Source organism: Corythoichthys intestinalis, chromosome 4 (genome assembly GCF_030265065.1).
Source record: "Corythoichthys intestinalis isolate RoL2023-P3 chromosome 4, ASM3026506v1, whole genome shotgun sequence".
Taxonomy (NCBI): domain Eukaryota; kingdom Metazoa; phylum Chordata; class Actinopteri; order Syngnathiformes; family Syngnathidae; genus Corythoichthys; species Corythoichthys intestinalis.
This window is the reverse complement of record NC_080398.1, coordinates 27801375-27823403: the sequence shown is the minus strand read 5'-3', so window position 1 is coordinate 27823403 and position 22029 is coordinate 27801375. Positions and strand designations below refer to the sequence as shown.

At 37.1% G+C, this 22029-nt stretch overlaps 3 protein-coding genes across 3 annotated transcripts in view; 2 read left to right on the top strand and 1 right to left on the bottom strand.

Moving 5' to 3' along the window:
- Positions 1–11350, bottom strand: part of rasip1 (Ras interacting protein 1) — a 40243-nt gene extending 28893 nt beyond the window's left edge. The window contains exons 1-3 of the mRNA XM_057833620.1: positions 10969–11350; positions 10310–10431; positions 3071–3513 (exon numbers count right to left, since the gene is read on the bottom strand). Of these exons, the coding sequence (XP_057689603.1) occupies positions 3071–3513; positions 10310–10431 (565 nt within the window). The 5' untranslated portion in view covers positions 10969–11350. The remainder of the gene's footprint in view (positions 1–3070; positions 3514–10309; positions 10432–10968) is intronic.
- slc2a3b (solute carrier family 2 member 3b) overlaps positions 1–22029 on the top strand; it is a 134292-nt gene that overhangs the window by 77270 nt on the left and 34993 nt on the right. The window lies entirely within an intron of this gene.
- On the top strand, positions 12950–18030 carry LOC130914444 (cytochrome c oxidase subunit 6B1). The gene is made up of 4 exons (XM_057833631.1): positions 12950–13049; positions 13480–13594; positions 13662–13762; positions 17785–18030. Exons 2-4 carry the CDS (start codon positions 13483–13485, stop codon positions 17836–17838), a joined length of 267 nt encoding a protein of 88 aa, XP_057689614.1. The 5' UTR covers positions 12950–13049; positions 13480–13482; the 3' UTR covers positions 17839–18030.

Below are 22029 nucleotides of genomic sequence, written 5' to 3'. Positions count from 1 at the left end.
CTTTGCCTGACATGCAGCCCCATATCATCAAGGACTGAGGGAATTTTGATGTTTTCTTCAGCCAGTCATCTTTGTAAATCTCCAAGTTCCAGCATCATCACCTTGTCCAATGCAGATTCCTAACTCTTGACACCTTGTCCGATGCAGATTCTTGACTCTTGACAAGGTGTTGATGCTGGAACTTTGGTTTCATGCTGTTCCAGTGAGATTTACATTACCACAATTTGATTTATGTCTTATAGTGTTTGTGAATGCTAAACAGTTGCACTTTTGAACTAATTCGTTATTTTTTTCATGACTTTGTTCTACATGATAAAATGTCTGAGTGAGTGCTCATCCGAGACTGGTGATTCCATACTTTTTGCTAGGAGTTGTAGAGTAGTCGTTTCTTTTTTCCTATTTATTCTCCATATTAGATTTTACCTCTTTTTTTTGCAAGCAATGCCAACAGTAATTCTACCAGATTCACCAATGAGACGTTGCAACAATAATCACTCCATTATACCAATCAGACTCAAAATTGCCATTTTACAATCACGCCGGCCTGCTCAACCAAGTGGCGTCTTTAAAGCACCGTAAAAAAAGTATTTGACTGAGAACACTGCCATCAAAATGACTCGAAAGCACAGGTTTGAACCGCTCTCCCACTTTTTAATTGGCACCGACTGACCATGGAAAACTGGAGATATGATCCTTTTAATTTCATATTAGGAACTACGAAGGAACCGTTCACTTTTCAACTATGTATTCAAACTAGGAACTATTTTCTCCACTGGAGGGCACTCATGCTCTTTGGACGAATGATGCTTCAGTTCTGTAATTTTTCTTCTCTCGCCACAATTAAATGATTTTTTTTTTTTTTTTTTTTTGTATTTCTTTGGCTTAATGTGGTTATGTAATAGGTTATAGTACAGAATAATAAAATCAGTTCATATAGATTGTGCTGAGAAAAAAAAATACTATTGTTTAAAAAAAAAAAAAAAAAAAAACATTGAAGCAGTTACAATGTTACTCATTACTTGAGTATTCTATTCACCAGATACTTTTCTACTTGTACTTGAGTACATTTTTTTGATGACTACTGTACTTTTACTCGAGCAATATTATCTTGAAGTAACACTACTCCCACTTGAGTAAAATTGTTGGCTACTCTACCCACCGGTGCATATGTGCAGACACGGCGCTCCGCATACGCATAACATGCACTGCGCGAAGGGCACCAACTCTGCCTGAAGGGGCACCAAAAAAAAATCAAGTTTGTAAAAAATCCTAAAAAATAGTAATTGTAATAATAACAACAATATATAGTATTTCAAATAAAACTTTGTAAAGCCCGATAAATGCAAGTAATACAAATATAAGTAACATAGGCTCATTATTTACACAAAAAAAGAATCTCCTGTGCGGCCCTCTCGCCAGTCTACAAAAACTACTAAAGAAATATTTTGAAAACTTGCAGAATAAATGTCTGGATTTTATTAGAAAATTTAAATTGCAATACTGTATTTGAACATAACCTAAATTATATTAACATACACAATAAATACAAACTTGTTAATAACCTTTTTACTATCCAGGAATGCTAGAAAATAAACATTTGTCTTAATACCACTCAAAATTGTCTGTCTAAATAAATTTGTCAGGGAATAACAAAAATAAATTAAAATGGAGTCTTCCTTCAGGTAAAACACTACTGTTTTTGTCATCATGCACAGCCAAACTCAACAAAAAATATATGAAAGCTCCTTTCGGCTGCTTTAAGACCACATAAATAAAATAAAAATGAAAACTGGGGAGAAGGGAGTAAACCTCAGTTCACTCCATTTCTCACCGTTTAATTAACGTTAACAGTAGAAAACTCATACACATCTAAGCAGCTTCCAACTCGGGTTTTGCAAGTTAGCAAATTCACACAGTTTAACGTTATGCTGTGATGCAGGCCTGACTTTCAGTAGCAAAATGTGTGGTGTGTTCCCCACCTGCACAACATTGACATCTTCTTACATTACATACAGTGGCTGCTGTTGGCCTAAAAAACTTCTGTTATCCCCCCTCTTCCAATTGACCGGAAGATGCGGCATGTTCTCGACATGTTTTATTTCTGTCGGGGGTGTGAGTGCGTGCGTGTGTGTGTGTGTGTGTTGGGGGTTCAAGTCATCAGCTAATCAAACGGGGGGAAAAAAGGAATGGGGTAAATGTAAGTCTGAACATAAAGAAAATAATTTACTTACAGTAATGATGGTAGGGTCAATTCTATCCTTACAACATACTGTATGGGAAGACAATGTAAATTACCTGTATAACTGAATTCATCATATAATGCAAGTGATGTTGCCTAAAAGTAAATATGAGCATCCTGAAAAGTTGGTAGAATTATGTCCCTACGTCCTTGATTGGATGTCTATCGCCGTCAATGGCAGCCAATGGGTTTAAAAAAAAAAAAAAAAAAACTTAAATTTACGGAAAAATACAGCTTTGGTTGCCAGAATATTACCCTTTAAAAAAGGGGGAAAACTGTAAAAGGCTTGTAAAAACTGAAACTGAACCAAAACTGCTGTAAAAAAAATAATTTCATAATTTAATACTTTGATCCACATGAAAGTGGTTTTGATGGTGACATCCCTGCGCTCCTTTTCTCTTTCTCTCCCCTTTCCAACAGGGTTTTGAACCCACAGCGTCATCTCGGCAGTCGAGCGTGCTGACTACCGACGTACTGAAAACTGACAGGATGAAGTAATGTGCGTACAGAAGGTTAGGAAAACATTACTCCATGACAATTTAAATGTACTGGCAGCTGAAACTAGACTGGACTATTGGCTCAGTAGTCAGCACGCTCAACTGCCATAGTGACAAGCAAATTCAACCCCTCGAAAGTTATTTGCTGTAAAACAAGAAATAAAATGTAGCCTTTTTTACAGCAATTTGTTGATAATTTGACAAAGTTTTTTTTTTGTACAATTTTACCGTGAATTTCTTTCTTTCAGTGCCTGTCATCCCCAACAGACTTGAGACATTTCAATAAATATTCCCTCCTAACTCATTTTCTGCCAGAGAATTCATCTTAATTTACCTGCGTCATCTGTCTCCTCTCGTTCCCTCTCGGTGTAGCGAGTGATAACCTGAGCGATGAGTTGACTGGCCGTAGAGTGAACGTTAGCCAGCAGGGAGCGATAGTTTGCGCCACTGGATAGAGCATCTCCATAGATCTTGATAAGGCCCGGAGCAGAAGAAGTGGCTGGGGGCAGATAATGGTGAGTGGAAGAGGCGGCCCAAAGCTCTCTCTCCCTCTCCCCCACCACTCGGTCCCGGTCGCTGTTGGAGCGCCCCCGCAGGAAGAGGTGGGAAAGACGCTTGGCGCGCGACTGGGGCGCAGCGGGCCGAGGCCTGAGAAAGGCCGGGGATGGAGACGGCGACGGGTTTGGGGAAGCCAGCGAGGGAGTGGAGTTAGAAAGGGAAGAGGAAGGAATAGAGGGGGCCTCGTGGAGGGAGGTCGCGTCAGAGCTGGTGGTTGACCTGGAAGCAACGCCGGAGGGGAAAAGGAAGAGACCGGTCAGCTGTGAATTATGACTGACTAAACAGAGACAAACAAAACCCAAAATAAAAGAGACGGGCTGGAAGGATGCATTGGATCACAGGTGAACTGTAGCATATTCCAGATGATGTCACCTTATCAAATAATTACTTCAACAACATTCCAAGGAAATCACAATGTCGTATCAATGTTGTACTAAGGGGTATCAAACTCATCTTTGTCTTGGGCCAAATTGTAGTTATGGTTTTATTGAAAGGACCAACTAGGGCTACCACAATTAATCGACTGATCAACGACTAATGGATTGTTGGCAAATAAATCGACAACTATTTTGATAGTGCATGACTCGTTTGGAGGCACTCTTGACCAGGGGTGAAAGTGGTCAGAATTTCTTGCCAGAACTCCCCGAAGTGAAGGTCATCACGGAGCCAGAAATGTTATTTATTTATTTATTTATTTATTGGGGGGTCAAAACTACTGAAATGCAAAGAAAACTTTTTTTTGGGGGGGGGGGGGGTGTCAAAACTACTGAAATGCAAAGAAAACTGTTTTGGTCAGTTTTTTCTATAACACATACAAACACTGATTTTCATTCAAAATTGTATTTTTTTTCAATGATTTGCAAAATAAAAGTTAACAAAAACAGCTATAACCCCAACCTCCATCTCCTAATTCATATTTTCCCTCATTTCCTCACATACTACATGCCAAAGCTCAATTTTAACTACTTAAGAAATAAGAACATAAGATGTATATTGAAATTGAAGATAATGTAAACATTTACTTTTTGTTGTGTTTTTTAATAATAAAGATATAAGTAACATACATTCAGAAAAAATAAGTACAAATGACTTATATTATGCAGAGTGAAATGGAATATATTTTGAAGATCGCACAAACATTTACTTTTTTAAATCATTAGGAAATGAATAGGTAGCCTAACACAAATGAACAAATATAAGTCCAAAGTGCACACTGACAGCAAAGATGTTCTGAACCTCCCCGTCAGAGCAGATAAAACTAAATATGATAAATAAGCCACCTTAGCTCTTTCCTTGCTCTTAAAGATTTGATCCATTTTCTGTTGCATTGCCCTATTTTTTTTTTTTTTTTTTTTTTTGCTGTTTCAGAAAAATTGCACATCTGAACCAATCAGCGCTAATTATCTCTGGTGATCACATGTCAGTATGTCAGCCAATTGAACGGATAAATGAGTCCAGACGTTTTGCTTTGCTGCGTGGATTCGTCAGACTCAGATAACTGCAGCAGCTGGGGAAACCTCCATGCCGTCCGTGGAATAAAATAAATAATAAGTATCGGTGGAAACGGATTACCCTACAATGTCAAAAAAATGTCAAAATCATCTTTTTTTAGCCTCTCAATGACAAACACTCTCTAACATCTTAAATCTGATTATGTATTTACTAGGGCTGTCAAACGATTAAAATTTTTAATCGAGTTAATCACAGCTTAAAAATGAATTAATCGTAATTAATCGCAATTCAAACCATCTCTAAAATATGCCATATTTTTCTGTAAATTATTGTTGGAATGGAAAGATAAGACAAGACGGATATATACATTCAGCATACTGTACATAAGTACTGCATTTGTTTGTTACAACAATAAATCCACAAGATGGCATTACCATTATTAACATTCTTTCTGTGAAAGGGATCCACGGATAGAAAGAGTTGTAATTCTTACAGGATGAATGTGAGTTTGTATATTGTGACTTAATATTGCCATCTAGTGTATTTGTTGAGCTTTCAGTAAATGATACTGCAGCGACTTAACTGTTCTGCCCAAATGCATGATGGGAAGTGGTGCAACCATGACTGTGTGTGGTGGCTGCAAATAGTATATCTTCTCTGCGTTTGGGGCAATATAGGGTGTTTAGAAAAAGAAACTCCTGTCAGTCTTCCCCACCTCACTTCCTACAATAATTATAGTTGTTGTAGAAGAGATGTCAAAGCTTTTACCGATTAAAAGCACGGCCCCAATGAATGCTTGTGTCTACTCTACTCACTTGACGCTGCCTTTACGATCTGTATATACGCAAAACAGCGCCTTAGTAGTCTTTATGCAGCAATGCCTGAGTGGGTCGTTCCACGCATGCGTTAATTGTGTTAAATATTTTAACGTGATTAATTTGAAAAATTAGTTAACGCGATAAATTTGACAGCCCTAGTATTTACGTTTTTTTATTGGAAAAAAAAATACAAAAATGGGCGCGTGTATATTCTTTTTTATTCATGAATATTTTACTTTAAATACAAAAAAAAAAAACATTTTTAAATCAAAACAAAAATGTGAGACTTAGTAAATTGTCTATAGACAAGTTTCCAAGGTACTTCTGCTTTACTTCCTTATGTCTACTCGCAACATCCGTTTTAGAATTTCTCCATCCAAAACAACATTGGAGCTGGAGGAACATTACACATCAAAATCCCTCTATAGGGGAGGACATAATGTTCATTGCAGATGTGGAACCAAGCTCGTGCCACCAAGACCAAGTGTTTTTGTAGCCATGTTGCCGCTGTGTTATGGAAGGTATGTTCTTCCTATCCCTGCATTTTCGTGTGTCCGGTGCTTAAAAAATTCTAAAGCTAAAATCTTGCGCATGAAACAACTTGTTGCCTTTGATATTGTTATTACGATGATGATTGTAATTATGATGATCTTTAGTAGTATTTATTACAACTACTGCACTGCTGTGGCTGCTAGCCTGTTGCTAATCAGTACGTGGAGATGGCAAAATTATGTCAACGCATAAATGCAAGAGTTCCAAGTTTTTTTGTTCATTCGTTTACAGGTGGAAAATGCTGTTAGGCAAGGGAAGACAAGTTGATGTGCCTCACAACAACAATTACTATACGTTGATGGACATATAATGAGACTACGTGCTTTCTACCCGAAAGCGGCCGAGAGGCTAGGACAGGTGGTGGCTCACCTTTCGGCGGACCGTCAGCTCAGTCCAACTTCAAGCTTTTTAACTGCAGCAACTTTAAGATACGCTATTGGAGCTGGAATTACCAAGGACAGCGGAAGAAAGCCCGTCTGGAGGCCGCTGACGGTCGCGTAATGTCAAGTGAAAGTTCGGCGAGGCTCTCAAGCGGTTCCGGAGCTCTGCTGTCTAATATCACTTTCCTGTATGCTTTTTTTCTAGTAACTTTATTAATTGTGATTTATTGACCTGTTTTGCACATGCGTTTAAATAAAACAAGGAATGAAATCATGTTGTCCTAATGTTTTATTGCAATTAATATCTGCAATAAAAAAAGAATGACATACTATTTGTGTTTATATGTACATACCTTGTAGTATTTCCTTGTAACAAAAAAGAAAAAAAAAAAATCAATGTCAGCCTTTCTGCATTCGGCAAATGTAATATAATTTGTAATTTCACCTCATTTTGGTCACTTAAGTGGCCGACGTATCAATCTACACGTCACGTCAACACAGGCTGACAGGTTGTTATAATTTTGTCCGTGAACGATCAACAAAGTGATAAGAACAATCATGCAATCTTTTAGGAATATCCTTAGGTGTAAATCACATCCTTAACTTCCTGTCTGTAGCTGGTTTCGATTTAAGGCGTATGGTGAGGTGATCCACACTGGCACATTGTAGCTACTAGCTGGTCGCTGATCAAAATATTCCACTAACAACCATATATATAGGCGCTTCAAGGAGATAACGCTCAGCGCAAAAAGTCTCGGAGTGTCATCTACGTCCGTGCTGAATCAATTTTTGGTGATTCCGTGGGTTCCTTTGCTTTGATTTAGCAGTTTTAACTTTGTCCACACACTGCTTAATTTAACCGCAATTCATGTTGTGCTTTCTAAGCGGGAAATTCGGAGCAGAAATTTTCCAAGATGGCGGCGCCCATATTTCACTCATGAAACTTGTCTATATCTTTTTCATTTAAAGAAAATGTTTTTTTTTGAAAATGGGGATTAAACCATGTATAATCTAATACAGGTAGCTCTCCATTCTTTTGTTGAGGACTACAGACATATAGGGGGCCTATTTTCCAAAACTTAAAATTCAAATGTTTTCCAAACCAAAGCCGCTAGCCACCTAAAACCAAAACAGCCACCTTCCTTAGGCATATATGAGTCTCCATAAGCAGTGGCATTAAAAATTCAAAGTCGTTCCCTAATAAAATCCTGATTAATAATTTTTATATAAGTATAACAAAACTTAAAATGGCTATAAAATTCTCAGATTTTTACGCTAGATGCAAAAAAATCACCAAATGCAGAGTTAATCACCTATATTTTCAGGATCAATAGCAGTATTTAACATATAAATGTTTGCCCGAAATAGCAACTTTTTTCTTTTGTTTGTGCAATTTTGAGTTTTCAACAACTAATAAATCACTCAATTTTCACATCAGAAACGTAATACTTGAGGAAAGCATGCAGAATCATCTTAATTTTACTTAACAAAAGCAAATTTGGCATTTTTCTATGTACAATCACAACTTATTTAGGTTGAATTCCGATGTCACTATTGCCTCAGCATGTCTTGCCGGCTATCTGGCCTCTGTCGTTTTTAGAGTGAAATGTTACATAAAATAAAACATGTAAAAGCTGAATTTTTTTTGTATGGACGCAGAAATGTCTAAATTACTAGTTTTTTTTGCCAAAAAACCGGGGAGTTGGCCGAAAGTTACCTGATTATTTGAATGTAAAGTTATGCTATTGTGTATGGGTACAAAATCAAACGTGACGGCCATCACAAAGGAAAGAGTTTTTAAGTTGAAAATTCTTGTAAAAAATGCGTAAATCCCAGAATTTCTATAGATGTGAACGTAAAACAGTGTAGATTCGTAGTTTATTTAAAAAAAAAAGGGCAGTTATCATTCATTTTACGTAAATATTTCAAGCTAAATTTAAGCCATTTTTTCCCATTCATTTAATTTTTTTTCACAACGTTTTAAAGTGCACGCATAGTGCTGTTTTATATAATATTAACCTTGAATCATTGACCAAATCACTCTTGAGACACTCCTGCCTGCTTGTATGCACTAGAGCAGGGGTCCCCAAACTACGGCTCGCATCCACATTTGGTCCGGCCCCCTGAACAATTTTTTTCTTTTTTTATCCTCAATAGTCTTATTTATTGCTTGGCTTTTTTCTGTGAAGAGCCCAGAGAGGGTTATTTGGTCATTATCTATTTAATTAATTGTGTTATTATTCTTATATTAAATTACAGTATATTATATTATATTATATTATATTATATTATATTATATTATATTATATTATATTATATTATATCATATCATATCATATCATATCATATCATATCATATCATATCATATCATATCATATCATATCATATCATATCATATCATATTATATTTAGGGCTGTCAAAGTTATCGGGTTAACGGGCCGTAATTGATTTTTTAAATTAATCACGTTAAAATATTTGACGCAATTAAAGCACAAATGCCCGCTCAAACAGATAAAAATGACAGCACAGTGAAATGTGTACTTGTGTTTTTCGGAGTTTTGGCGCCCTCTGCTGGCGCTTGGGTGCGACTGATTTTATAGGCTTCAGCACCCATGAGCATTGTGTAAGTAATTATTGACATCAACAATGGCGGGCTACTAGTTTATTTTTTGATTGAAAATTTTACAAATTTTCTTAAAACGAAAACATGAAGAGGGGTTTTAATATAAAATTTCTATAACTTGTACTAACATTTATCTTTTAAGAACTACAAGTCTTTCTATCCATGGATAGAATGTCAATAATGGTAATGCCATCTTGTTGATTTATTGTAATAATAAAGAAATACAGTACTTATGTACCGTATGTTGAATGGATATATCCATCTTGTGTCTTATCTTTCCATTCCAACAATAATTAACAGAAAAATATGGCATATTTTATAGATGGTTTGAATTGCGATTAATTACGATTAATTAATTTTTAAGCTGTAATTAACTCGATTAAAAATTTTCATCGTTTGACACCCCTAATTATATTATATTATATTATATTATATTATATTATATTATATTATATTATATTATATTATATTATATTATTTTTACATTTGTTCCGTGAAGAATCCAGAAAGGGTTATTTGATTGTGGCTTTCTGAAAAACAATAAATTTTTACATTTAGGCACTCCTGCAATCGTCACACTTTTTCTGTTACAAACTGACCCCGGCCCCTCATCAGAGAAGGGAAAAGTTATGTGGCCCTCACAGGAAAAAGTTTGGGGACCCCTGCACTAGAGCTTTCATCCTGTTTCCACCTAAATCCGGTGTTAGACGGCAGCGTGTGTTTGAGTTAATTGCAGTGAAACCTCCACGACGCCCTGGCTGGCCAGGCCTCCTATGGGAAGCCGTGGCGCCATGTCTGTAGGAGCTGTCTCATCAACTGATAGTGAAATCTACGGCTAATGTGACAATGGAAAGTCTACCAAAAGCTAAGCAACAGGAAATGTGATGAACCGTGTAGTATTTGGCTTCACTGTTACTACGGTGGCAGACGAGCACGGTTTTACTGTGGACTAAGACGTCACACTCCAAGAACGCTCAAGTGTTTTTCAGCTGAAAACACAGCAGTGAGCGGGAGAGTGCAAAATATTTTGTTGAAAGAAAATTTTTGAGATACAATGTAGAGAAACACTGCACACATTCTGGATTTAGCTAACAAAAATTGAGAACCATTCTGGATTTAGTTAACAAAAATTGAGAGTTGAAAAAAAATAATAATAATAATACAATGAAAAATGCTCTGTTGACTCACTTGACAGAAACAGCACTGGGCCAGCGGCGCCCCAGCTTTGCAAAATGTTTCCTGGGGGAATTAATCCAAAGACCTACTGGGAAATGAAGCTTTCTGACTCGAGGACTGCCCGACCCCTCCATCTGACATGCAAACGAGGACAAAACCAATTCATTCAAAGACAGGCAAATCCTAAAAATGCAATATTTGCAGCCGGATACTGCATTAACGGTGTGTCACCAGTGCCGGAAAAGAAACAATATAACAATAGAATGATGTCACCGTGAAGATATATCAACAGGATGAGCACACTGTAACTTGTCAACATGTGGAAATAAACATGGGCAAATCAACTGAAAATCAGTTCCTGAAAAATAGTTTTTGTTTTTGTTTTTTAAACAGGATGCATCCTTTTGTTGGATTTAGTTCCAGATAGAAGAGATTTGTCAACCACTAAAAAGTCAATTTTGCTACAGTTCTGATTAAAAATACATTAGGGCAGCCTTTAGATAGTGAAATGTCAAATAATTTGTGGTGATGATCAATTTATTGTACATGTACTGATGGATTGTTGTTGCTTCTAGACAGAAAATGACATTTTAAATGACCATTTTGTATCAAAATCCAAATGTTAGGAAGAATCTTAAAACGATGCCGTCTGAAAAAAGAAAACTACTCACCCACAGTAACTTCTGATCCTTCTGGAGTTTAATTTTAGTCCCTTAAAATCAAATACGCAGTTCAAAGTAATCTAACAATCCTCAGTATTTTCCTTTCTCTGTGTTGAAATTCCATTTTTCGGTTCGTCACATTTCTACTCGTGTGCTTTTCTAATTCTTGCCATCTACAGACATGTTCTTATTAGTATAAAAAACTCTGAAATCTTTTTTTTCCCAGACAATTTAGACAGGCCGTACTCGCTCTCCGTAGACCTCGGCTTCTCTGGGTCTATAGTTAGAGAAACAGGCCCATTGTTCTAAGTGACAGAATTTCCTTCCTTTGCAGTGGACAACACCTATATCCTGACTGAGAGCGGGAGAGAAGGAACAACTACTATGAAAGCGGGAGAAATGAGCATGAGCTCTTGGACTTTTTCGACTTACAGTAGACTGAACTGGATTCAAAATGAATCATACCTGTCTACTATATCTGAGGTGACATGAAGATAGGAAGTTTGACATCTTCACTTTGAATGGAAAATGGTTTGGTTTTACTGGAAAGAGGATAAGGGGAAGTCACACAGCAAGACAGGAAGTTAGAGTTCGACACCTGCAACCTCCGAAGGACAAAGCAGATTATTAACCAGTCCCGGTACTAGGGTCTGGTTCCTACATGGTCCGCATGCACAGAGCAGTGAAAAACAATAGTGAAAAGCTCTTATAAACACTACTGAAACACATATTCCCACATAAAACATGAGCAAATTATGTGTAAAAGGATTTACGTAAGTTTTGTGAGAACACTTCACTCGTGAATGTGTTTCTCTTCTGAAACTGAGGGAAATAAAGGTCCATAAGAGCATTTTAGTTTTGTGTTACAGTTATAGTTTCACTTGTTTGTATGAGAGCAACTTAATAGTGTGTGTGTTATATCTGCTTAATGTCTATTATATGTGTTTTATGAGGCTTTTTTCCCTGTTTTGAGCATGCACAAAGAACAGAAATACGGTATAACTCACAATAATTTTTATCGCTCGAAAGGGAGTGGGAAGAAGAAAACTTATTTAATCCCACCCCAGATCTTATCGTCCTGCAGTCTTATTTCGTGGGATACTCCTGTCATTCAACTTTAAGTTCACACAATGAAGAGAGAGGAATAAAGGAGAAAAATAACAACAAAAAACAAAACAAGCACACAAAAAAAAAAACAACTAAACCAATAGACAACCAACTGGACCAACAGTGTTGGCTCATTATTAATAATTGTGATTGTATACACATCAATTCTACAAGAACAGCAACAAAAATTGGCAGTAAATGTCATTATATTGTGACCAGGCCGCATCTTTATACACTACTTTAAAGTTTTGGATATTTTGACAGTGCTTATGTCTATTACATGTGTAATTAAAAAAAAAAAAAAAATACAGTACAGTGAGGCATTAAAGTGTCTTAATGTCCATGTAAAGTCATTTAACTTGTGTGTGAGAGGTTTGTGAGTGAATTAGAACATTTAAACGAGTGCCTGTCGCTCATAAACTGTTGACGTAATAGATATCACATAATAGAGCACTAGATGTGATGGCCGCAACTTTTGTCGACCATTTTGTGTCAGTGCCATTCAATAAACATAAGACATATAGTCAATGGAAAGTGTGCATTGAAATAGCTACAAATTGCTATGTTTTCAACCATTTTCCAAACGGCTTTATTTTACAAAAACGTCAGCGGCGCAGTAAATTAACTGCGTACTTAACCATGATCATATATTTGTCAACATCCAGGCTGAATTAAAGCCAGGTTAATATAGTTTTTTTTTTTTTTTTTTTTTTTTTTTTAAATAAACTAAAAAGTTTGAAAATATGTCCAAATTTCGTGGAGCAAAATAGTTCACCTTCGGTTTGCTGCTACGGAGCCGCCGCCAGAGAACTTCTCTGTTATAAAATGGCTGCCAGTTGCTAACGCCGCCGACTCTGCATTTTCGCTCTATCAATGTGATATCTATGATGCCCCCTCCCCTCGATATTTTTTCCCCAGCATGCTTTGCGCGTTGAGCAGGAAGGACATCTTTCCGGAGAGGACACAGCTGAATCATACTCAAGGTTAGCTAATGTTCACGCCAAATACGTCTTTTTCTGCATACGTTTGCTCATTGTTATGCTTTATAAAGAACAATTTATAATTATATGGAGAATTGGTTATTGCTTATATAATATTATCCGTCATTTGCCCTAAAAAACACGAGCTGTAGAGTTGACATAGCTTTCCCCTGCTAGCACGTAGTTGCACTTAAATGTGGATGATTTCCCCCCCCACTACTGTAATTCAATTCCGTTGCGCGTTGTTTTTTTCTGTCTTAAATTTAAGCTAAACAGTGCCGTAATGTTATCAAGCTGAAATAATCGCTGATTCTTGTTATATTTATAGCTTTAGTTAGATACGAATTATACCGAGGTCATATCGAGGCCATCTTACTGACTTCAGTCAAATGTCTTGTTGGAATAACGTGTCAATCTTCAATCATATTCGAAGATCATGAACATGTCTGAGACAATTGAGGAGAAGATCCAGAACTACAGGACGGCGCCTTTTGACGCCCGGTTTCCTAACACCAACCAGACACGCAACTGTTACCAGAACTACCTGGGTGAGACAATGGAACATTTAAGTCACATTATCAGTCAGAACATTAATACCATTCTTTTCCCTCATAGATTTCCACAGGTGCAACAAGGCCCTGTCAGCCAAAGACCAAGATGTGGCCCCCTGCGAGTGGTACAAGAGGGTTTACAGAAGCCTTTGCCCCATGAGCTGGGTAAGTTGGACACAGTTATTAATACTAAATATGAGAATCGTTTAACTGATTGGCTTACATTGATGGTTCAAGACATCCATTCGACTTTGACTGGGAAAGGCTGCCAGGGACCCGTGTCGGGGGGGCCAATGTACGGTGGCCGATAGGTGTCAGGCAAAAGTCCAAACACTTTGCAATGGCGTACGCTACACGTCACTTCCGCTCATTAGTATTCATGATGTTGCTAAGGGGGGACACGCTTCCGTTTGTCCCCAATGGAAAATTAATGGAAATGGTGTATGAAGGAGATGTTTACAGAGCTAAACCTACCAATTCTGTCCGAAAATCATGTCCCTGATGCCAAATTAATGGGTAAAGTTGTGGAAGAACATACAAATGTTTAGAAAATGTTTAGAGCTGAAACAGGTACTCGAGTAACTCGAGTTTAAAAACTGATCCGAGTAATTTTATTCACCTCACTGAAAAGTTAAGTGTTTTTCCCACGTGTTTCAATTGAATTTCCATTTGTGTCAAGCTATTTTTAAGTTCTATGTAGTTAAGTTTAAAGTTAGTCTAAACTGTAAGTCCTGATAGGATTTTGAGTTTTTGCAGTGTTCAAAATAAATATATGGTACCTGCTGTATTGGAACACATTAGGTACAAGTGCTACATGGTGTTTTATCCAGCAATGACTACTGAGCTAAAATTGACAGTTAGCATTATTAAGTTTTTACAGTTGTGGTCAAAAGTTTACATACATTTGTGGAGAACATAATGTCATGGCTCTCTTGAGTTTCCAGTTATTTCTACAACTCTGATTTTTCTCCGATAGAGTGATTGGAACAGATACTTCTTTGTCACAAAAAACATTCATGAAGTTTGTTTTTTTTATTACTTCATCATGGGTTAACAGAAAAAGTGATCAAATCTGCTGGGTCAAAAATATACATACATGGATCTGAAAAAGCGAATCATTGACTTGAACAAGTCAGGAAAGTCACTTGGAGCCATTTCAAAGCAACTGCAGGTCCCAAGAGCAACAGTGCAAACAATTGTTTGTAAGTATAAAGTGCATGGCACTGTTTTGTCACTGCCACGATCAGGAAGAAAACGCAAGCTATCACCTGCTGCTGAGAGAAAATTGGTCAGGAGGGTGAAGATTCAACCGAGAATCACCAAAAAGCAGATCTGCCAAGAATTAGAAGCTGCTAGAACACAGGTGTCAGTGTCCACAGTCAAGCGTGTTTTGCATCTCCATGGACTGAGAGGCTGCCGTGCAAGAAGGAAGCCCTTGCTCCAAAAGCGGCACCTTAAGGCTCGACTGAAGTTTGCTGCTGATCACATGGACAAAGATAAGACCTTCTGGAGGAAAGTTCTGTGGTCAGACGAAACAAAAATCGAGCTGTTTGGCCACAATGCTCAGCAATATGTTTGGAGGAGAAAAGGTGAGGCCTTTAACCCCAAATACACCATGCCTACCGTCAAGCACGGTGGTGGTAGTATTATGCTGTGGGGCTGTATTGCTGCCAATGGAACTGGTGCTTTACAGAGAGTAAATGGGATAATGAAGAAGGAGGATTACCTTCAAATTCTTCAAGATAACCTAACGTCATCAGCCTGAAGATTGGGTCTTGGGCGCAGTTGGGTGTTCCAACAGGACAATGACCCCAAACACACATCAAAAGTGGTAATGGAATGGTTAAATCAGGCTAGAATTAAGGTTTTCAAATGGCCTTCCCAAAGTCCTGACTTAAACCCCATTGAGAACTTGTGGACAATGCTGAAGAAACAAGTCCATGTCAGAAAGCCATCAAATTTAACTGAACTGCACCAATTCTGTCAAGAGGAGTGGTCAAAGATTCAACCAGAAGCTTGTGGATGGCTACCAAAAGCGCCTAATTGAAGTGAAAATGGCCAAGGGACATGTTACCAAATATTAGCGCTGCTGTATGTATATTTTTGACCCAGCAGATTTGATCACTTTTTTCTGTTCACCCATAATGAAGTCATAAAAGAACCAAACTTCATGAATGTTTTTGGTGACAAAGAAGTATCTGTTCCAATCATTCTATCAGAGAAAAATCAGAGTTGTAGAAATAACTGGAAACTCAAGAGAGCCCTGACATTATGGTCTTCACAAGTGTATGTAAACTTTTGACCACGACTGTATTTTACACCCACATCAATCTACAGCGCTATGTTTTCAGGATTAAATAAAGCCTGTATGGAAGACACGTTAGCCACGCATTAACAGTGGTCATAATTAATAGAAACCTAGCCCTTCGCAGGGCTAACGTTATGTGAGCGAGAGACAGTATCGTTAATCTTATTTCTTAGTGCTTAGAAGTCGTACTGCTTTAAGATGGCGGCTGTTTAGTAACGCCGCTGACTTTGTCATTTCGCATCTAGTTCAACATACATGTGATCTCTATGAGACGCATCAGACGCTACCTGCTACCAACGTAGCATCGTGCGGGCTAGTATTTAACAATGTCGGCGTCGTTTGTAGCGGCTGTCGGCTGCAGTAAGTTTTTTTTTTGTGCTTCTTCCTCTACGCACGTGACATCAGCGCGTTGTCCCGCATTAAAAGTAGTCCGAGTAAATCATGATGCTTAGAGCTGTCAAAATAAACGATTACTCGAGTTGAATAAAATAACTCGGATCAGTTTTTAAACTCGAGATACTCGAGTTGCTCGAGTATTCGTTTCAGCTCTACAATATATCGCCTACTAAAATTTGTTATAGTGACAGGCCGAGTTGCAAGCCATTTGTGTTGTGGCAATTGGGGATTGTGCTTTTGCCAACCTGCAGTCGTGCTTTGGCATGTGGGAGTGATGTTATGCCAGCTTGCAGTCGTGCTTTTTTTCTTTTGCAAAGCTTTTTTCTATTTGCAGTGTTTGGACTTTGCATTTTGCCTGACACTTTTCGGCCACCGTACCAATGGAATTGAAAAATGGAAATTTGCGGCCAGTCCAGTTTAAGTGAATTGGATGTCAATCTTTGTGAATGGTAAACAATGCGTTAATATTACGAAATAATAATAAATGATTAAAGCGTTACAATGGGCCACACTTGTATCGCAAATGTTAATATTATGGCCTGCATCACCCAAAATGTTATGTCCGTATAAGTGGATAACAGGTCTTTATGGAGTTGTTGTTGTTATCATTTTTTTTTTTTTTAAATTACCAAAGAACGGTTAATGGGAGGCTAATGTCAACATTTTTGTTTAGTTTAGATTATGCATTTTTGTTGATTTGTTTACATATAAATGAAGGTTACCACAGGTTAACAAAATTGGTAAAATGACTAGAATATGTGATAATTTTAAGAGAATGTCCATGTAAAGTGAAATAAGATCATATTCAAAGTTATTATAATTCGCAAGACTAACAAAAGTAACAAGTTGGAATATTACAAGCAAAAATTCGTTTAAATTTGTATTTTTATCGATTTCATTTTTTTAAAATTAGATTTGCAAAAAAAAAAAAGTTGCAGTCGTACAAGAATAGTTATGAGAAACCCATGTTGTAACAATATGAAGTCCTAATATGATAAAATATCGCAATATAATTGTAATAATCCAGAAAGATTAAAAACAAGAGCAAAGGTCACAACAGTATTTTTATAGAATTTCTTTCGAATTGCAAAAAGTAATTCAGAAGTCCTTATATAACAAAATATCAGAATAAAGTCGTGTCTCATAGAGGAGACATGATTTTACCAATTGAATTTCATGATTTCACAAAACAACTTCAGCATAAGTGATGCTGTTTTTTTCTGTGTAGTTCAAAATTCTGAAAACATATTGGTTATTTGGAAACAAAATCAAAAAGGTTTTACAAGATGCAGTTTTTTTCCCCAATAAATATTAAGAAGACTTAACATTTCAGGTCGAAACAATTTTGCCTCAAAAAATATCAAAATTCCAGCACAAATGTATATTTTCTAATGTAACAACTGAGTTTTTGACATCGTTAACTTTTATATTCAGTGGACTACGGTGATGTCACCTAAATGGTTTATTGTCATCTCTCCCGCAGGTTGAGAAATGGGACGATCAGATAGAAAATGGAAGCTTCGCTGGGAAAATCTAAAATGTTGACCGTTGTCATTGTTCACTACTTTTTGCAGGCCCATTTTGTTACAGTTTCCAAAGTAGTGTTGTGAGTAACATCAGAGAGCCCCAACATTATTTTATTTGGAGTAACTTAAGCTTCAAACGCACAACAAATGTATAGTCGACTCCTCTTTGGCATTGGTTATTCAATAAATACAGTGTACATGTAGTCTTTTGTCTTGTTTTTTTTTCTTTTAAAGTCTGACCATGCTTTTCCAATTATTATTAAAATTGTATTTTTAGAACTGTATGGCTTTTGATAGAACTAAAATGATTTGAAAAAAATCATTTCTGCAAAATCTGCGGTTTATTGGTCCTGTAATTCTACCCTTCGTCCACGCGGTGTCAGTAAGTGTCATAATTTCCAGTGAAGTGACATACCTGATTCAAAGATGTCACTAAAAAAAATTTTTTTTTTTTTTTTTAAAGTAATGTCCTTATAATGAAACAAAACCCCTGAAAAAACTAAAATCCTTGCATTATGCTGCAAAATGATTAATTACTTTTTCAGACCTTTTGGTTTACCCTCAAGATTGTTATGTAACAACTAACAACGCTCTTGAATCAGCACATGCTAATCCAAACTGCTTGATAGGTCCTGACAAGTCAGTGTTTATTTAGTGCAGATGATTTGTTACATTGTTCTCTGTTGGCCATTTTGATTAACTCGTTCACTGCCATTGATGTCGATAGACGTGCAATCTATCGACGTCAATAGCAGCAAAGGAGTTAGATGCAGGTTTACAGACGGGAATTTTTACATGTTACTAGTCGAGTTATTGCAAATGATCAGGAAATGAATGCAAGTGGTTGGCATCTGTGCAAGTAAGATTGTCAGACAGTCCCTCCCTTACTTCCTCTCCTCACTGTCATAATGTGTACAAATTGTTTGCAGATTAGACTTTAATGTCATTGTGTCCATTTTAGTGAAGGATTGTTGCCTTGGCAACAGGTGGGATGGGATAAGAAGGTGAGACTACTAGAGGCTCAAAAGAAGTGAGTGTTTTTAATTATTTATTTAGACAGTAAGAAGCTGGAACGAGCAATCGGTGTGTAACAGATGTTATGTCACAGTTACAAAAGATAGTCAGTGTTTAGCAATATTCGGTTCTTCTGAGGCTTTACAATTTGTAAGTGTGACATAGTGGATCACTTGAGCTTAATTTTTAGAGTTTTGCTCCTGTAAGCAATCATTTAAAAAACACTCATTGCTCATTGTTTTCATATTACTTTGTCAGGATTTTAAGTTTATATATTAAATATAAGCTCTTCCTTTTTCAAAATTTTAAGAAGTATAACTGCGGTCTCATTCAAAGGTAATTTTAACTAGGGAAAAGTCATTGCAAGCGTTTCGTAAAAGGCAGCAGTTAATTCAAAATTCCCCCAAAATGTATATATAAATATAAACGGTCAACTTGAAGTTTCGCTCTGAGACCCCCAATTTTTTGGATTGCGACCTTTGTTTAACCCCCAAAAATCCGGCTGTGGCCTTTCACAGCTGTGTCTTGACACTCAATGATACATGCGACATGGATATCACATGGATAATATCTCGTTAAAATCATGGCGTCTTTAATTATGCTCTCGCGTGCTCTCACCTCCAATTAGGGTTTTGCTGTTTAAATTTTTTTTTTAAATGTCCTCCTGTTCAAAATTTTTCTTCCCCCAGAAAATTGGGTTAAGGTTACTTTCCAATGATGTATCACACATGCATATAGGACTATTTTGAAATTTGGCCAAATTGGAGGTCTAAGAGCGCTGAGTGTTTTCCGCCATATACTAGTGTGTGTATATATATATATATATATATATATATATATATATATATATACTGTATATATAAAGGGGTGTAATGGTACACAAAAATCTCCATTCTTTTCACACAAAATACAAAAATACACACGGTCCCAGGCTTCAACTGGGACCATGTGCTTTGATCAGATGAAACCAAGATTGAGCTTTTTGGCAACAAACACTCAGTGGGTCTGGCGTGCCACGAAAGATGCGCATGCTGAAAAGCACCTCATACCCACTGTGAAGTATGGGGGTGAGTCAGTGATGCTGTGGGGCTGTTTCGCTTCCAAAGGCCCTGGGAACCTTGTGAGGGTGCATGGCATCATGAATGCTTTGAAATACCAGGACATTTTAAATCAAAATCTATTGCCCTCTGCCCGAAAGCTGAAGATCGGTCGTCACTGGGTCTTTCAGCAAGACAATGATCCTAAACATATGGCCAAATTTACACAGAAATGGTTCACCAGACACAAAATCAAGCTCCTCCCATGGCCATCTCAGTCCCCAGACCTTGTTTTGTTGGCAAAAAGGGTTGTACAAAGTATTAACACCAGGGGTGCTAATAATTGTGACACACATTTTTTATATCACATAATTTTTTCTTTATGTGGGATTTTTTTTCCCCATTGAATGAATGCACTTGTATTGAAGGTTGGATTTTTCTCTTTTGTTCCATTAAGGTCCCATATTATTTGAATTTTAAAAAATTATTAAAAGCTTTTTCGGGGGTGCCAATAATTATGGAGGGCACTGTACATCCTATGTTCTTAAGTAGTTAAAAATGAGATTTGGCATTTAGTATGTGAGGAAATGAGGGAAAATAAAAATTAGGAGATGGAGGTTGGGATTATTGCTGTTTTTGTTAACTTTTATTTTGCAAATCATTGAAAAAATACAATTTTGAATGAAAATCAGTTTTTGTATGTTTCATCGAAATACCTGTGCCAAAACGATTTTCTTTGCATTTCAGTAGTTTTAGGAGGTTTAACCCCACCCCACTCAAACAATAAATAAATAAACAAACAAACAAACAACTTTTTGGCTCCGTGGCAACCTTCATGTCAGGGAGTTCCTGCAAGAAATTCTAACCATTTTCACCCCTGGCTATTACATGTTCAACTTAAAAATATATATATACATAACTGTGGTCTCATTCAAAGGTAATTCATGTTAACTTGGAAATATGAAATAAACATGCTTTTTGATGTCATTGGCACTTCAGGGCAAAACACTACCGATTTTGTCCACCTGTGTCGCTAAACTGACCAAAGCTGAATCGTTACCTAATGTTGCTTTAAATGAGTGACTAAAAAAGTTTAAAATAGATTGCATGTTTATCGCCATCAAAGGATCAACTTTCAGGTCTATCGTTTGCCCAGCAGGTGTTTTGTCATTGTTTTTCTCCAATTATTTTTGTCAACAGCAGCTCTTAAATCTGCCATTAGATCATGAAAGTTAATCCTGCCACTGAAAATCAAGTCTGAACAATTAGGCCTCCATCTTGGTATTTTTGTGGAGGCCTACAAATTCCAGGCAGAGATTTAGGTGGGCTATAAGATTAGAAATGAAGAATTAGGGGAAGGGGGGGTTCTGATTGTTTGCCACCCACTGAGCTGGTCTCATGGTTTCTGCATGACCAGGCTTTGTATCTCAGGCATTTGCACATTGGCCTTTGTGCTGGCGCCCTGGTGGGCAGCCGCCACAGAGCCTCTTTTCACCGGCGACGTTTGTACTCCACCTCGGGTTTGCGCACGGTAGCCGCACTACGCAGTCCTTCTTCCTTTTTCTGCAGATAAGTGCAAACATGCTGCAGTGAGAGCTTAGTGATTGTGGTAGCTGTCATTGTTAATGAGTCAGATTGCGTTGATACATACAAAAAGTATGGTGTGAGGCAACATTGTAAATGACTAAGTTTAATTTACGTATATGATGACAATGGAAAGTCAACACACCCAAGTTTAAATGCCGTTATTTTGTGATGTGAGAATTGAGACAAAATGTCTCGCAAAGCCATCTGACTTTTTCCAGTTAAACCTCAAAGTGTCCTTTTGTCAAGTGTTCTTTTTTTTTTTTTTTTTTTTTTTCAAACCAGCTGGAGGGAGGTCTCAAATACTCAGTTTGTCCTTAGAGAGGATAGTAACTGAAATTGCTACTCTTCTTTTATTTGTGGATTGATCATAATGAAATTTGGTAGGTATACAGTTGTGGTCAAAAGTTTACATACACTTGTGAAGAACATTATGTCATGGCTCTCTTGAGTTTCCAGTTATTTCTACAACTCTGATTTTTCTCTGATAGAGTGATTGGAACAGATACTTCTTTGTCACAAAAAACATTCATGAAGTTTGGTTCTTTTATGACTTTATTATGGGTG

Bases quoted from the DNA above. Each gene is read 5' to 3' on its own strand.
- LOC130914444 (XM_057833631.1), top strand. From the start codon at position 13,483: ATGAACATGTCTGAGACAATTGAGGAGAAGATCCAGAACTACAGGACG. The intron at 13,595-13,661 runs GTGAGACAATGG...TTTCCCTCATAG, and splicing joins CTGTTACCAGAACTACCTGG to ATTTCCACAGGTGCAACAAG. The intron at 13,763-17,784 runs GTAAGTTGGACA...TCTCTCCCGCAG, and splicing joins GCCTTTGCCCCATGAGCTGG to GTTGAGAAATGGGACGATCA.